This window comes from Lemur catta, chromosome 3 (genome assembly GCF_020740605.2).
Source record: "Lemur catta isolate mLemCat1 chromosome 3, mLemCat1.pri, whole genome shotgun sequence".
NCBI classification, from domain to species: domain Eukaryota; kingdom Metazoa; phylum Chordata; class Mammalia; order Primates; family Lemuridae; genus Lemur; species Lemur catta.
The window spans coordinates 115,525,844-115,537,876 of record NC_059130.1 but is presented as its reverse complement, the minus strand read 5'-3'; the positions used below and the strand labels follow the sequence as shown (position 1 = coordinate 115,537,876).

The 12,033-nt window shown below is 54.1% G+C and overlaps 1 protein-coding gene across 1 annotated transcript in view; it reads right to left on the bottom strand.

Annotated features, from left to right (window-relative positions):
• Positions 1–12: 12 nt before the first annotated feature.
• The window catches only part of SPATA21 (spermatogenesis associated 21), a 29,490-nt gene continuing 17,469 nt past the window's right edge, over positions 13–12,033 (bottom strand). The window contains exons 7-14 of the mRNA XM_045546561.1: positions 10,030–10,502; positions 9,518–9,606; positions 7,031–7,168; positions 4,827–4,898; positions 4,596–4,713; positions 1,634–1,809; positions 625–796; positions 13–70 (exon numbers count right to left, since the gene is read on the bottom strand). Coding sequence (XP_045402517.1) covers positions 13–70; positions 625–796; positions 1,634–1,809; positions 4,596–4,713; positions 4,827–4,898; positions 7,031–7,168; positions 9,518–9,606; positions 10,030–10,502 — 1,296 coding nt within the window. The remainder of the gene's footprint in view (positions 71–624; positions 797–1,633; positions 1,810–4,595; positions 4,714–4,826; positions 4,899–7,030; positions 7,169–9,517; positions 9,607–10,029; positions 10,503–12,033) is intronic.

Here is a 12,033-nt window from a genome sequence, read left to right as displayed (position 1 = left end):
GACTCCGAAGGGTCAGCGAGTTCGAGCCGGCACAGGGCTGAGCCACTTTCTGCTGTCAGAGCTGTGTTCCCTGGGAAGAGGGGTAGGGCAGAAGAGTGAGATGTTTGGCCCTGTCCCTACAGTCCTGCCAAGACAGGAGCCATTCCTGTGTGCCCAGGTGGGAATGGTAGAGCCAGCAGTTGGGCTTACGGGCCTGATTCCAAATTGAGGGCTCTTTTCCCCTGAGAGTCCTGGGAGGGGTCTGCTGCAGAGGATGTTCCCCTCTGCCCAGGAGCTAAGCCTGCCACTCCTGATATAGACCCAGACTTGGACAAAGGAGCTCAGAGTTAAACTCCCTGCATGGGAAAGGGGGAATAGTGCCAACCTAAGAAAAAGAGAGTGAGTGCCCATGCCACTGAGTCCTGGGCACAGGAAGGCCCTGGCTTCGGTGAAACAATCTGTCTGGTTCACTGGCCCTCAACAAAGGTTAGTTTCTTCCCCATCCATCCTCTCTCCTTCCTGGAGTGCGTAGTCTCCAAGGCATCATCTCTTGGAAAAGTGGATTACCCAGGCATTAGGCCAGGGGCCTCTTAAGGAAGGAGTTGGAAGGGCCTGGGCTGGGGCCCTTGTTCTCCAGGCACCCACCTGCTTCCTTGAGATCCCGACTGGAAAATGCTACCGATGTCAGGGCCCAGGCCAGTGGGGGCGCCCTGGTCTAGCATGTAGTGGTTGCCCTGCTTCCGACAGACCGTCTTGTTCAACCGTGCGCAGAGTGGGATGCAGGGTACCTGGGCGTAGGGGCTCTGCAGGTTGGCACCTGGTGGAGAAGGAGGCAGGAGGGGCAGCGCTCCAGAGCATGCCCAGCCTGGGGAGGCAGGCAGACCCAGGCGAAATCCTGGCTGTGCCACATAATGAGCTGGGTGGGCTTGGGCAAGTCACTCAACCTCTCCCTGAGCCTCTAAGCTAGAGAAAATAGTGGTTCCCACCTCAGTTGCTGGTGAAGATTATAGGGTAATAGATGCAAAGCACTCAGCTGAACACAGCACAGAATAAGGGCTGGTAACAGTTGAAAATGGAGCACATGTTTTTGTGATGGGTCCTGGCAAAGTCTGGGAGGCACACTCTAGAGAGACTGCAAAGCTCCTGTTCTATCACTGGACACACAGTAGGGGCCTAATAAATGGTACCTGGGCCAGGGAGGCTGGCTTGCCCAGTGGAAAGAGCATAGTTTGGGGGATCAGACCTTGGTATAAACTCCCCTAACACACCAGCTGGGGACAATTGGGCAAGTTGCTTAAACTCACCAGTTTCAGTTTTCTCGTCTGTAAAATGGGGTAAAAACATGATTATGAGGATCAAATTATAGTACATCTGCCAAGGGCCTAGCACAGTGACTGACCCCAGTGGGTGCTCAAGCAGTGAGCTGGGATTGCTAATCTCTCTGCAGTTGCACCCTTCTCACTCTTGGGACCAACCTGTTCAGGAGGCCGTTGTCACAGGGCTGGATGTGGAATAGTGATTATCAGCCGATGCACACCGTTAAGCCCAAAGTGGGAAGCCAGGCCTCTCAGCTCCCTGCGTCTAGCTATGTAGACAGCCAGGTGGGCAGGAGAGCAGAGCCCCCCACCCAGCCCACCATACCCGGGGCCCTCACCGTAGTTCTGCTGCTTTAGCCGGCTCAGGATCCGGAGCACCCTTCGTTCTGGGACTTCCAGGCTGTCTGCCTGCTGGGGGTTGCCGGGAAGCTTCTTCCTCGACTGCAGCCGGCCTATGGCTGATTCCATCTCTTGGGCCTTATAGGTGCCTTCCTTCAGCTTCTTCTGATAGTAGCTGGGGAGGCAGTGTCCACCTAGCTCAGCCTGGCTGTTCAGTTCACCCCACTCCTAAGCCCCTGTTCTGTCTGTCTAGCTTTGGAGCAGGAATACAAGCCCTGGAGTCTGAAGGCCTGGATTCTAGTCCCAGCTCTGCCTTTAATTTTCTGTGACCATGGGCAAGTCACTGCCCTGCTCTGGGCCTCAGTCCCCCTATGTAAAATGGGGGGAAATGGCCATCTCTCCCCTGTAACTGCAAGTCTGCAAGTCACCTGACTTCTCTGAGTTTCAGGTTTCCCCTGGGTAAAATGGATCGAACAGTCCACATGCTGTAGGATTAAATAACAAGGCCCATCAAGCACTCAGCGCAGTGTCTGGCACAAAGAAAGAACTTGGTACATGTTACCTATGATTTTATCACTGATATTTTTACTTAAATGTGCAAGTGCTTTGTAAATCAGCTGTGCCGTTAACTCCTGCTCATCTTCCAGATTTTAGCCTAGGCAGCATCTCCTCCAGAGATTCTCTGTCCTGCCCTCCCTGCCAGATTAGCTAGGCTCCTGCTGTCGGCCCCCTGACAACCCGTGTCTACCCCATCATAGCCCACAACCCACTTGGTTTTCTTAACTGATTACTCCTTGCCTTTTCCTTCACTAGACTGCAGCACCTTCTTTCAGCAGGTTTTCACTGAGTGTTCACTGCTCTTCTAGGTGCTTGGGAAAGAGAGTAGTGAAAGACACCCGCACAGGGTCCCTGTGTCATAGTCTCAGCCCCTCTTACTCCAGCCACTGCCACAGCAACCACTTCCACACAGGCTTCAGCCAGCTTCACGCAGGGCAACCCCACAGGTCTCACCTCACACCTGAGCCTCCTGCTTCCTGCCCTGGGGCTTCTCTGACACATGTACAGCCCAGGAGTGCAGGGGAGTTAAAACACCTGTGGGGCCACCCTCGGCCAAAGGTGTCAGTAGATGAGGTATAGAGGTATTTCCCTTTCTTCCCCTTTTGTTCTGTTTTATCTCACTGTACATTGAAGATACAGTTCTGAGTCTCTTCAGAAGAGCCTGGGAGCTGCTCAACTCAGTAACACATCCTTGTCTTGGTGCTTCCTCCTTCATAGTTCACGCCCTTTCCCTTACTCCTCCCTGGATTCACTTCCCAAATCAACTACCTGGACACAGACCTAATGGAATAGTCAGACCGTAAACAAATAAAGATATAATGCCAGGGCCGGGCATGGTGGCTCACGCCTGTAATCCTAGCACTCTGGGAGGCTGAGGCAGGAGGATCCCTTGAGCTCAGGAGTTCAAGACCAGGTTGAGCAAGAGGGAGACCCTGTCTCTACAAAAAAATGGAAAAATTAGCTGGGCATAGTGGTGTGCATCTGTAGTCCCAGCTACTCAGGAAGCAGAGGCAGGAGGATTGCTTGAGCCCAGGAGTTTGAGGTTGCTGTGAGCTAGGCTGATGCCACGGCACTCACTCTAGCCCGGGCAACAGAGTGAGACTCTGTCTCAGAAAAAAAAAAAAAGACCTCATCTCCACAAAATATAGAAAAATTAGTTTGGCGTAGTGTCTCGCACCTGTAGTTCTAGCTACTTGGGAGGTTGAAATGGAAGGATGGCTTGAGTCCAGGAGTTTGAAGTTGCAGTGGGCTATGATGACACCACTGCACTCCAGCCTGAGTCACAGAGTGAGAGCCTGTCTCAAAAAATTAAAAAAATTAAAATAAAAAGAATGACTAAAATTTTAAAAACTGACAGCACCAAATTTGAACAGCATGTGTAGTAACCAGAACAGTCATATGTTGGTGGGACTGTAAAATGGTACAACCATTTAGAAAAAGGTCTAGCAGTTTCATATAACTAAACACACCTACCCTATGACCCAGGTTCAATTTTGTGAGCTACCCTTGTATCCTCTGTCACTTGCATTGAAGAGGCGAGGAAATATGTCTCCATTTTACAAATGAAGAAACTGAGGCTTGAGAGAAGGTGACTTGCCCAAAGCTACAGGACTAGTAAGAGGCACAGGCAGAGCTCCAAATTCTTTCTCCTCCCACCAGATCCGGGGTTTTCTCTAACACAGTTACAAAAACTGTGCAGAGCAATCAACAGAGTGCCTTGGCATTCTGATCCTGTTTGACCCTCAAAACCACCCCTGTTGGAAGTTAGCAGTTATTGAGCGGCAAGTATCAAAGTATGTTTATTTCAAAGACAAGAAATGGAGGCTTGGGGGTTGGATATCAGCTGGGTTATTCAGCCTTCACCGTTTGCTCTAGCGCTGGAACGTGCATGTCGTTTGCACCTGTGGCCCTCTCCTCCTTAGATGAACCACTGCCTACCCCTCTACCTACCCTCCATGCCCTGGAGACATGCGAGGCTTTTGTCTTCTGGCCCCAGGCAGGGTCCATCAGATTCCTTTTCTGGGATTGCTCCGTGAGCACTACAGGAAAGAATTCCTCTAGCCTCTAAGGTTGCTGAACTAGGAGGGTGTGAGTGTGGGGCTGCTGGTTGCCATCCCCCTCCACCCCCCGACCCAGGGGAGAGCCCAGCTGAGCTCCAAGCCAATGCACAGAGATGGACAGATAAAGCCTTACTGGTATTATGTGGTCTCCTAGATCTAGCCATTCCTGAGACCCTGATCAGTTATTTGAACCAATACATTCCCCTTTGCTTAAGCCATTTTTATTTGGGTTTTTTCCACTTGTGACAGATTCCTAACTACCAAAAAGTTCTTAGCTGCCAAAGTGCTAGGTGCCACCTTGGTGTCCACAACCCTCCGCCCCCAACAAGCCAGCCCCACTCACTTTGTGATTTCCTCTAAGGCTGCCTCCGGTAAAGCCAGCATCTCCACCAGCAGGGACAGGATCTCAAAGAACAGAGTGTGGGGGTTTGGGGGAGCCATGTCCATCAGGGCATTCTGTTCTGGGGACATGGGATGGTGGCTGCCATTACCATTTGGTGGTCCTGAATCACCCCCCTCCCAGCCACCTGACCCCCACTCCAGCTCTGACTGCCCTGGGCTCATCCCCGCTCACCCACGGAGCAGAAGAAGCGCCTGGTGTCTGTCATCACAGCCAAGAAGTCTCTGAAGTCCACGTGACCATCTCCTGTGGAGGCCAGAGGAGTAACCCGGTGGGCAGGGGCCTTCTGGAGGAGGTCCTGGCCCTGCAGCCCAGGCATGGTTATTAGCAGTTACCCATTGGGTCTGATTATAAAAGTAATGCATATTCAGTGCAGAAAACGTGGGGCACAACGAGAAAGCAGAAGGCAAACATTCAAATCTCCTGGGTTAGAAGCTGTGGAAACTTGCATCCCGGGGGCAGTTGTCTGGGTTCGTATCCCAGGTCCACCACTCACTATCTGGCAAATTCTCTCCCCGCACTAAGCTTTAGAGTTTTCATCTATGGGGTGAAGATAATCATAATACCTACCTCATGGGAGATACTAATAAAATGAGGCAAAGTGTGCAGTGCGGTGCCATGCATGTAATACATGCTCACTAAATGCCAGGGTCTAGTATTATTACTATGTGCTAGTCACTGCACGGTAACACATACCCACAAGTGTCCCACCTTGGCCTTCAGGGCCCTAAGGATCTGCCTGTTACCTGTCTCCAGCCTCACGTTGTGGCAAGCTTACCCAGCACCAACCTGCTTTCCTACCTGGGGCCTTGTTCTTCCCTGCTCAGGGCCTTTGCACATGCTGCCTCCTCTTCATGGAATTCTCCCCACCACCCTCCAACTCTCTGACTTAGTAAACACCCATACTTGCTTCCACTTGACCATCCCTTCCTCAGAGACTCAGACCAGACCAAGTCAGACCCCCCATCAAACACTCTCATGAAACCCGTGCATTTCAACCACATGCTCGTAAGGTCTGGGATTTAATGGAGATTCTGGGAGGCAGGGACTGGGGCTGTCTTGTTTGGCATTGTGTCCTCAGGGCTTAAGACAGGTAGGTGCTTAGCAGATGTTCTCTGAACTGCTTGACAAGTGAATAAATGGTCTCTAATCCTTAAAGCAGCCATATGGGGGTGCCTAATACTCTGACCCCCATGTCCCAGATGAGGCCTGAGGCACAGAGAAAAGAAGGCTGTTGCTTAGGGTCTCGCAGGGCAGAGCTGGAGTCAATTCCTGACGTGTGCAGTGATGGAGGGAGCAGAGTCATGCACCTGGTGTCAGGAGCCCAGGCCCCGCACAGGTCTGTTCCCATACCCATGTCATTCCCCACACCTAGCCATGGCAAACCACACGTGATTCCCCTCATTGTGCACTGTCTTCCCTTTGTACAGGCTGTATCTGCCACCAGGAATGTCCTTCTTCCTTCTCTCCCTGCCTAACTCCTGTCTCCTGCTTAATCTTTCACAGCTTGGCTCAGGCATCACCTCCTCCAGGAAGCCTTCCTTCCTGACCCCTTCCCCCAAGCCACTTTAAGTGCTGCTTCCATTGGTGCCTCTTACTTCTATTACTGCCCGATGGCAGTAACTGTTTCTGTGAGCCTCTCAAGGACAAGATCTCACGGTTTTACGTACCTCTTTTTTTCTCTCTGTTTTTTACTGCTTGGCTTTTACAAGGACACACATCTCTTTCTCCCCAGTGCCCTGCACAGGGATGGGCACACAGTAGGCACTTAGTAAATATTGGATAAATAATACTGGCAGCTAATGTCTCCCAGGCACATCGTGTGCACCAGGCACTGTGCTCAAGGCTTTGCCTGGATTATCTCATTTCATCTTCACAGCAGCCTGGTGAGATAGGTGCTGTTATCAGACCCGCTTTACAGGTGGAGAAACTGAGGCAAACTGAACTTCAGTGACTTGTCCAAGGTCATACAGCTGGTGCAATGAGTGACTGTCATGGCAGAACATCCAGTGAAGCATGCATGAGAGCCCGAAGTGAAGGGAATCTCTGAGATCACCCACACCTCGGGGCCAGGAGGTATGTCTTTGTCATCTCTGGGTCCCCAGAAGCTGGCACTGAGTAAGCGCTCAGGGAGCATTAACTCCTGGAGGCAGGACCGGTTACGTAATTTGTGGGACCCGGTGCAAAATGGAAATGCAGGATGGGGCCCCCTTGTTCAAAAATTACTAAGAATTTCTAGACTGTGACCCCAGAACATTAAACTAAGCACAGGATCCTTTAAGCGCAGAGTCCCGTGAGACCGCACAGGTCTCACGCCAGGGAAGCCAGACCGGCCTGAAGCTGAGAGTGAACCCGCTCCCGCTCCCCTCGGTACTCACCGTTGACATCAGCGCTCACCAGGGCGTCCTCCACCTGGGCCCGCGTCAGCGAGAAGCCCACCAGGAGCAGGATGTTCTTCAGGCTCCGCGTGTCCACCTCGCCAGGGCCATTGAAGATCTCGAAGTAGCTGTGGAAGGCTGTGGGGAGGGCGGGGTTAGGTGGGGTGGGGGCATTTCTTGTTTTCCCTATTCATCCCACACCCCCAGCCACCTTCCTGCCCAGCGTCCTCTCCCGCCATGGCCGGGTGGAGGGGCAGAGATACCCGAAAGAGTGGAAGTAAAGGGACGTGGGCCCCTCGACTCACCTCGCTCTCTATTGCGAGCCCAGGCCAAGCTCGCAAGAGCTAAGCTAATTAGCAGCCTGTGCTTGGCACCAGCAGCACACCCACTTTAGGGCACCCTGCTAAGTGCCAGGCACTGGGCTAAGCTGTTTATAGCCATGCTCTCATTTAATCCTTAGGACATCCTTGTAAGAGTAGAATGCTTTTCCCTGTGTAAAGATGGGGAAACCGAGGCTTGCAGGTCAGATGACCAGACACATCTTTTTAGAGAGGAGGATCTCGCTATGTTGCCCAAGCTGGGCAACTCCTGTGCTCAAGTGATCCTCCTGCCTTGGCCTCCCGACTAGCTGGGACTACAGGCATGTGCCACCACACCCGGCTCCAGACAGGTCTTTCTGACTCTAAGTCCATGCCCTGGACCTTGGCATCTGCAGTCACTTATCTGGATGGACATGGCTTCTGGGATAGCTTCAGGTGTCCGGACCAGAGCAAAGGACAGGAAAGATGGCGAGAAAGTCCCAGGATGGCGCCAACTGATACAAAAGCTGCGTCCTAGTCATAGTGTGGTGTCTGGTGTCTTACCCAGCAAAATCTGAGTTAGAGTCAACAGAGCCTAGTGACTGGCTCTGTCATTTGATAAGCTGGGTTGCTATTAAGTGCTGGTTTGTGTCCCCCCCCCCAAATTGTTATGTTGAAGCCCTCCCCGTACCTCAGAATACGAGTGTATTTGGAGATAGGGCCTTTAAAGAGGTTATAAGTTAAAATGAGGCTGCCAGGGTGGCCCCTCATCCAGCCTGACCGGTGTCCCTGTACAAACAGGAAGTTTGCACCCACAAAGATAGCAGGGTGCGTGTGCACAGGGAAAGACCGCGTGAGGACGCAGTGAGAAGGCGGCCGTCTGCAAGCCAAGGAGAGAGGCCTCAGGAGAAACCAACCCTGCTGCCACCTTGATCTTGGACTCCAGCCTCCAGAACTGTGAGAAAATAGATGTCTGTTGTTTCAGGCACCCAGTCTGTGGTACTTTGTTGTGGCAGCCTGAGCGACTAGGACGGTGGCCATGGGCAAGCCACTGCACCTCTCTGAGCCTCTGTTTCTGCACATGCACGACGGCGGAACAGCAGTACGCCCTCTCGGAGCTGTCGTATCAATTCAGTGCCTGGCACACAGCAGACTCCACGTCTGTGAGCCTCTGGTGAACAGCGCTGAACCGTTGGAAGAGCTAGGCCTAGTGTCAGGGCTGGGGCACACGGGACCTGCCATAGGCAGGCACATTACAAAAGGAAACAACCCAGAACTCTCAGGCAGTTGTGGTCGCTCAACATGCCTGGAAGTTTAAGCCGTCGGGGCAGGGCAGTCAGCTCTTGCCTCCCCAGATGGGGACTGGTAGTTGTGGCAAGAACCCTGAGTCCAAGTCAAAGTGGCGTGTTGTTCATGGCCTACTTAGGGAGGCGGGGCCCTGGTGCTGCGTGTAGGATGGTGGCGAGGGACTTTTAATGCTGAAGGAGTGAACTTCGAGGACGAGGTCACAGGGAGCCAGGGAAGGAAGGGGAATGGGCCGCTCTGGCCAAGAGGGTTGGGGGAGGAGAGGGGAGGAAGGAGGACGTACACCCATTATTCTAGGGCCAGGGTGATGGGGGAGTGGGTCACAGGGCCCTCCCCAGGACAATGGAAAGCAAAGGGCACAGCACCTCACCTAGGGTGGGTGTTCAGAACTTTTTAACTTTTTGGTAGAGGTGGGATGTGGTGGGAGTGGGGACATGTCCAAGGTGGTAGCCTTGTTAAATAGTGAGGGACTGTCAGGGATAGGCAGGGGGCCTTGGAGCCCTGTCTCCCATCGAGTCTGCCGCTAAAGAGGACCGATAGAGTGGGATTGGGTGGAGGGAGGCAGAAACACCTCCAAAACCTAAAGCCCTTTGCAGGACCCCTGTCGCTGTCTCACAGAGGCAGCTCTGGAGCTGGAAGAACGCTGGACCTCGAGGCAGAGGGCACAGCATGAGCTCTGGCTCCCCTACCCAGCGGCCTGTGAGCTTGGGTCAATCTCCTTCCCTGTACTGTCCCTGTAGTGTATCTGACCAAGTGCAGATAACCCCCACTGGGTCCACCACACAGGGCTGTGGTGGGCACCGGGACAGCTGATCTGGGCAACACCCCAGCCCACCCAAAGGGCCGAGGGTTCTGCCTGTGCAAGGGGCCTCCCTGCCCTCACCTTCCTCTTGCTTCAGGGTGAGGTGCTCCTCGGACCTGTCCTCCCAGTTCTGATACAACTTCAGGAGGCTGTGCTCTTCTGGCTCCTGCCTGCAGAGGACAGAACCGGGGCCCAGGGCAACGTCCAGCCACACACCCCTCCCCAAGGCTGCCACCGACAGCTGGGGAAGGCGAAGGGGAGACTGCCGCAGGAGGTCGTGGGGAGAATTTGGGGGCCCCGGAAGCTAAGAGTGACAGGAAAAGAGAGTGACCCAGAGAAGGAGTGAGGCAGAGCAGAGAGGGACTAGAGGAGGAGAGACCCAGGGGTCAGAAACGAGAAAGGGGACAGAGACGTGGGAGATACAGAGACGCAGAGCTGGGACGTACGGAGGGGCCAGAGTGAGGAGAGATGGAGAGAGGGGGACACACAGGATGGAACAGGCAGGTGCAGTGCCAGGGACCAGAGTCTGGGACAAGGCTGTGGTCTTGGGGAGCCCTTCAGGGACAGGTGGGTGAGCAGGTGGTGGTTCCTACCATGCCTTGGTGTAGCTCAGGCTCCTGTCGCTGCTCTGGTACAAGAGTTCTGTCCTTCTCCAGCCCAGGTCCAGGATGGGGATTGACAGCATCCGGCCAGGTGCTGAGGTCAGGACCGGGACTCCCACGGGGACAGGGACTGGCCCGGGTGCTGGCAACCGGGCCCATGGTGGAGCAGTGGCAGGGGCCGAGGAGGGCATCTGAGGCAGGGTCAGAGGCAGGCTGGGGGCTGAGTTGCCAACAGGGGCTGCAGTGGGCACGGGGGTCGGGGTCCTAGGGGACTTGCGGGATGGTGGGGTCCGGGCCTTCGAGGCCCTCCGTTGGGTGGCCTCCGCCGCCTCCACCTCCAGCAAGCACTTCATGAAGCCCCTCCGGAGGCTGCTGAGGTTCTGAGTCCCTGCGGCCACCACAGGCTCCTGAGGCTGCTTCTGCACACGGTTCAGCTCCCTCCTCTCTCCAGCGTCCCTCGCCTTCTGGGGACAGGGGAGGGCATCTGGGAGGCCAGCAGCCGGCTGGACTCCAACAGGGCTTCTCCCTGCCACCCACTCTCTGGGGATCCTTGAACTGCCCCCTGCTCTCTGAGCCCTTCGAGGATGTACCCCAAATCTCACATGCATCCCGCTGGGCTCCCGGCCCATGTCCTTCCCGACACTTGCCCTGGCACCTCCCAGCTCTGTGCGCTAAGGTCTTGAGTGAGCTACTCCTGGTCCCACCACATGACCTGTTCATCTCGCCTGCCCGCCTGACCAGAAGGTAAGCACCTTGGGGATGGCATTGTCTGCCTCTTTTATCCACATATGCCCGGGCAACCAGCACGTGGCAGCCACTCAATAAACCCTTTTCATTCATTCAGCAAACCCAGCCCCCTCCTGCACCTGTTCCCTCCCATCAGAAGGATGGGCTGTCCCCAGCCTGCCTGTGACCAGCTCAGGTCCTTCTCCCAATCGAAGACACTGCTCTTGCCACACTCTCTCTTCCTAAAGTATCAGCTTTACTTCCTGCACCAGATCACTCCCAGCACATGTCCATATATTGCCTGCCTTCTTTAAAAACAAAACAAACCTCCCTGACACCAAACCCCTCGCGAAATTCCTTGCAAGAGCGGCTGTTCTCTGTCTCCACTTCCCTCCCTTCTCCACTCAGGCTTCTTCCCGCCCCTCCCCACAGCTGTTCTGGCCAGGGCTGCGGGCAGATCTCTGCCCTCGTCTCAGCCGGCTCCTCGGCAGCCTTAGGCACAGATGACCACTCTGGACACGCTCCCTTCTCTCCACGCCCACCCTGGCGGGCCGCCCCCTGGCCTGCTGCGGGGGCTCCCCCTCCCTCTTGCTCTCACTGCCGCTGCTCCCTGCTCCGTGTCCACTCCCCCCAGATGTCGTCCCCCTGCCCGTGACTGCATTTTCCCCACATTTCTTTGTCCTTCCTAACACGAGACGTCCTCCTTGGGTGTCTAGAACAGACCCAAACCCTGGGTTCCTCCCACCTGCTGCCTCCCCGGGTCACCGTCTCAGTTAATGACACCACCTGTCCTCGGGCCTCAGACCTAGAGTCCTGTTTTGCTTTGCCAACTTTTTTTATGGTGGTAAAATACACATAACATTTATCGTCCTAATCATTTTTAAGTATACGGTTCAGTGTATTAAATGGCCTCGTAATATGCGACCGTCGCCACTATCCATCTCCCTGGCTCTTTTCGTCTTGTAAAACCGAAACTTTGCACTCACTGAACAAACCCCCGCCATGACCACTGCCCCGTAACCACCATTTCCACTCTCTGTCTCTGTGGCTTTGACTAAGTACTTCATGTAAGTGGATTCACTTTGTCTTTCTGTGACTGGCTTATTCCACTTAGCATAATGTCCTTGAGGCTCATCCATACTGTAGCATGTGTCAGAATCTTCTTCCCTCTTAAGGCTGAATAACATTCCATTGGATGTGTAGACCACATTTTGCTTATCCATTCGTCTGACACTTGGGTTCCTTCCATGTTTTAGCTATTGTGAATAA